Genomic DNA, 2759 nt, shown 5'->3' on the forward strand with positions numbered 1-2759 from the left:
TTTGAATCATCAAATGGACTGTCCGAATCTGCGGGAAGACCCACTGGGATTGTTATATGCCTTTATGAGGCAATCCACCAATTGATCGCAAGCCATCACCAGATCGGTGTCTAGCTTAGGAGAAGGTATGACTGGGTCTCCTCCTGTTTTCTCGGCAATGAATTTCTGTTCGGTATATTGACATGCCTCATGAGTGACCGTCAAGGCCCAAGTGCGCCAGAAGGTTATTTCAATATCGGAGGTGGAAGACACATTCATGATGGTGTTGATCTTGGGAAATCAGATGGTCAATGCTGGATGTCCACAGACTTTAAAGGTGATGGAGATAGGGTGGATCAGATAGGGAACCTTGATTTTAGCTTTCAAAGATGGATTATCATTTCATTGCTATACTAATATGTCAATGCAATACCGGATAATTGGAAGGGTGCTAGATATCAAATATTTGAGTGTCGAGACCCAGGTCCTGGAACTCGGTACATGATGCTTGGTCAATTCAAATTTCGGTAGTTCGAACTCAGCTTTCAAAGACGGATTATCATTCATTGCAATGTTAGTATGTCAATGAAATACCAGATAATTGGAGAGCCCCTTCAGTGACAAACTCCGTATTATACGAGGCAAACTGACGTGCATAATATCCCGTATAACACGGGCTAGTGGACCATGGGCCGATGATGAAGATATCCTCGATGTTAACAGATGGGCCGGGAGGGATATTATTACCAATGAATACGGGTGGGCCGATGATGAAGAAATCCTTGATGTTAACGGATGGGCCAGGAGGGATATTATTACCAATGAATACGGGTGGGCCCATCTAGGTAATATGTAGAGTAGGATGGACATGTATATTATAGACAGGTGGGCTGAAGAGAGATGTATATTATATAGACGGGTGGGCCGAAGGAGCAGTTTATTATATATCATATAGATGGGTGGGCCGATGTAGTGGTATTATTATCTAGATAGGTGGGCTGGAGGAGCAGTTTATTATATATCATATAGACGGGTGGGCTGATGTAGTGGTATTATTATCTAGACAGGTGGGCCGGAGGAGCAGTTTATTATATATCATATAGACGGGTGGGCCAACATAGGGAGTATATTATGTAGACAGGTGGGCCAAGGTAATTGTTATCATATAAACGGGTGGGCCGAGAGAGCGATTTATTAGATATTATATAGACAGGTGGGCCGAGGTAGTTGGATATCACATATACGGGTGGGCCCAGATACGTATCATATAGACGTATGGGCCGAGGTGGTAGTATATTATATAGACGTATGGGCCAAGGTAGTAGTATATTATATAGATGGGTGGGCCGAGATGGTTGATATCATATACACGGGTGGGCCCAGAAGAATGAGTGTTATAAACATCAGTGGGCTGAGATAGTTGGATGACATACTAATCAGTGTGCTGATGTAGGCACCAGTACATACCCACTGTATGAGTGCATACACCTATCATCGACCACTGAAATGAGAGACACGAAACCCTGAATACAACATTTCGTAAATTAGACGAATCACCAAGTACCTAGTACTGAGTACTGAGTACCGAGTTCCGGGTAATGTCTATTGAGTGACAAAACCAGATGATATCCCACATCCATCCGACCCATCCTAAACCCATCCGCGGGTATCCAAATCCCATCCGACGCTCGTCCATGCACATATGGACGATCCGTCACTTGCATGCATACCCAGATGCAAGTGCATGCGCTCGGATATGTAATAAGGAGCATCGGATTGCTTCGGAGTGTTTCGGGTGTACATGTAATAGTGAGTGCGTTCAATACAAGTCATGGACTCATAGGCAAGACACATGGTCGGTTAGCAAGCGGGTTTTCGCCCATATATTAGAGGTGCTTTGGTACATACTTTCCCTCAGTTGTTTCTATCGCCTCCTTTGGCAGTGGCTGAGGTATGTCTTCACTTACATTCATTTATGCCACAGTGTAGCTAATATAGAGTAGTGCGGATCCTATCCGCTTTACTTAGGTGAATACAGTCGTTTCTATCGCCTCCTTTGGCAGCGGCTGAGTGCGGATCCTATCCGCTTTACTTAGGTGTATCCGCAGACCCGATCCGCTTCGCTTAGGGTACTGACGGATCACATCCGCTTCACTCAAAGTTTTGTCATTGAGTTCTGGGTAACATCTATCGAGTTCCGGGTAACATCTATCAACGTCCAGGTAACTAATATCGAGTTCTGGGTAACTAATACCGAGTTCCAGGTATTTTGTAAATTGAACAAATCACCAAGTACCAAGTACCGAGTACCGGGCACCAAGTTCCAGGCACCAAGTTCTGAGTTCCGAGTTCCAGGCACCGAGTTCTGGGCACCAAGTACCGGGCATCGAGCACTGACACAAAACTAAAATAAAACATTTCATAAATTGCACAAATCACCGAGTACCAAGTTCTGAGTACTGAGTTCTGAGTTCCGGGCACCGAGTTCCGGGCACCAAGTACCGGGTTCCGGGTTCCGGGTTCTGGGCACCGAGTTCCGGGTTTCGGTACTCAGTACTCGATGCCTGGAACTCAGTGCCCAGAACTCGGAACTCGGTACTCGGTGATTTGTGCAATTTACGAAATGTTTTATTTTAGTTTCGTGTTGGTGCTCAATGCCCGAAACTCAATGCCCAGAACTTGGTGCCTGGAACTCGGTACTCGGTACTTGGTGATTTGTTCAATTTATGAAATACCCAGAACTCGGTATTAGTTACCCGGAACTCGATATTAGTTACCCG

The 2759-nt window shown here is 45.2% G+C and overlaps 1 protein-coding gene across 1 annotated transcript; it reads right to left on the reverse strand.

The window, feature by feature from the left end:
- Positions 1–9: 9 nt before the first annotated feature.
- On the reverse strand, positions 10–820 carry EDB91DRAFT_1259968 (uncharacterized protein; the record flags this gene model as incomplete). Its single annotated transcript, XM_041324400.1, has 3 exons — positions 10–270; positions 310–359; positions 574–820. 3 exons carry the CDS (start codon positions 818–820, stop codon positions 10–12), a joined length of 558 nt encoding a protein of 185 aa, XP_041168167.1.
- Between the last annotated feature and the right edge of the window lie 1939 nt (positions 821–2759).

Source organism: Suillus paluster (assembly GCF_016628075.1).
Source record: "Suillus paluster strain FC165 chromosome Unknown EDB91scaffold_960, whole genome shotgun sequence".
NCBI lineage: Eukaryota > Fungi > Basidiomycota > Agaricomycetes > Boletales > Suillaceae > Suillus > Suillus paluster.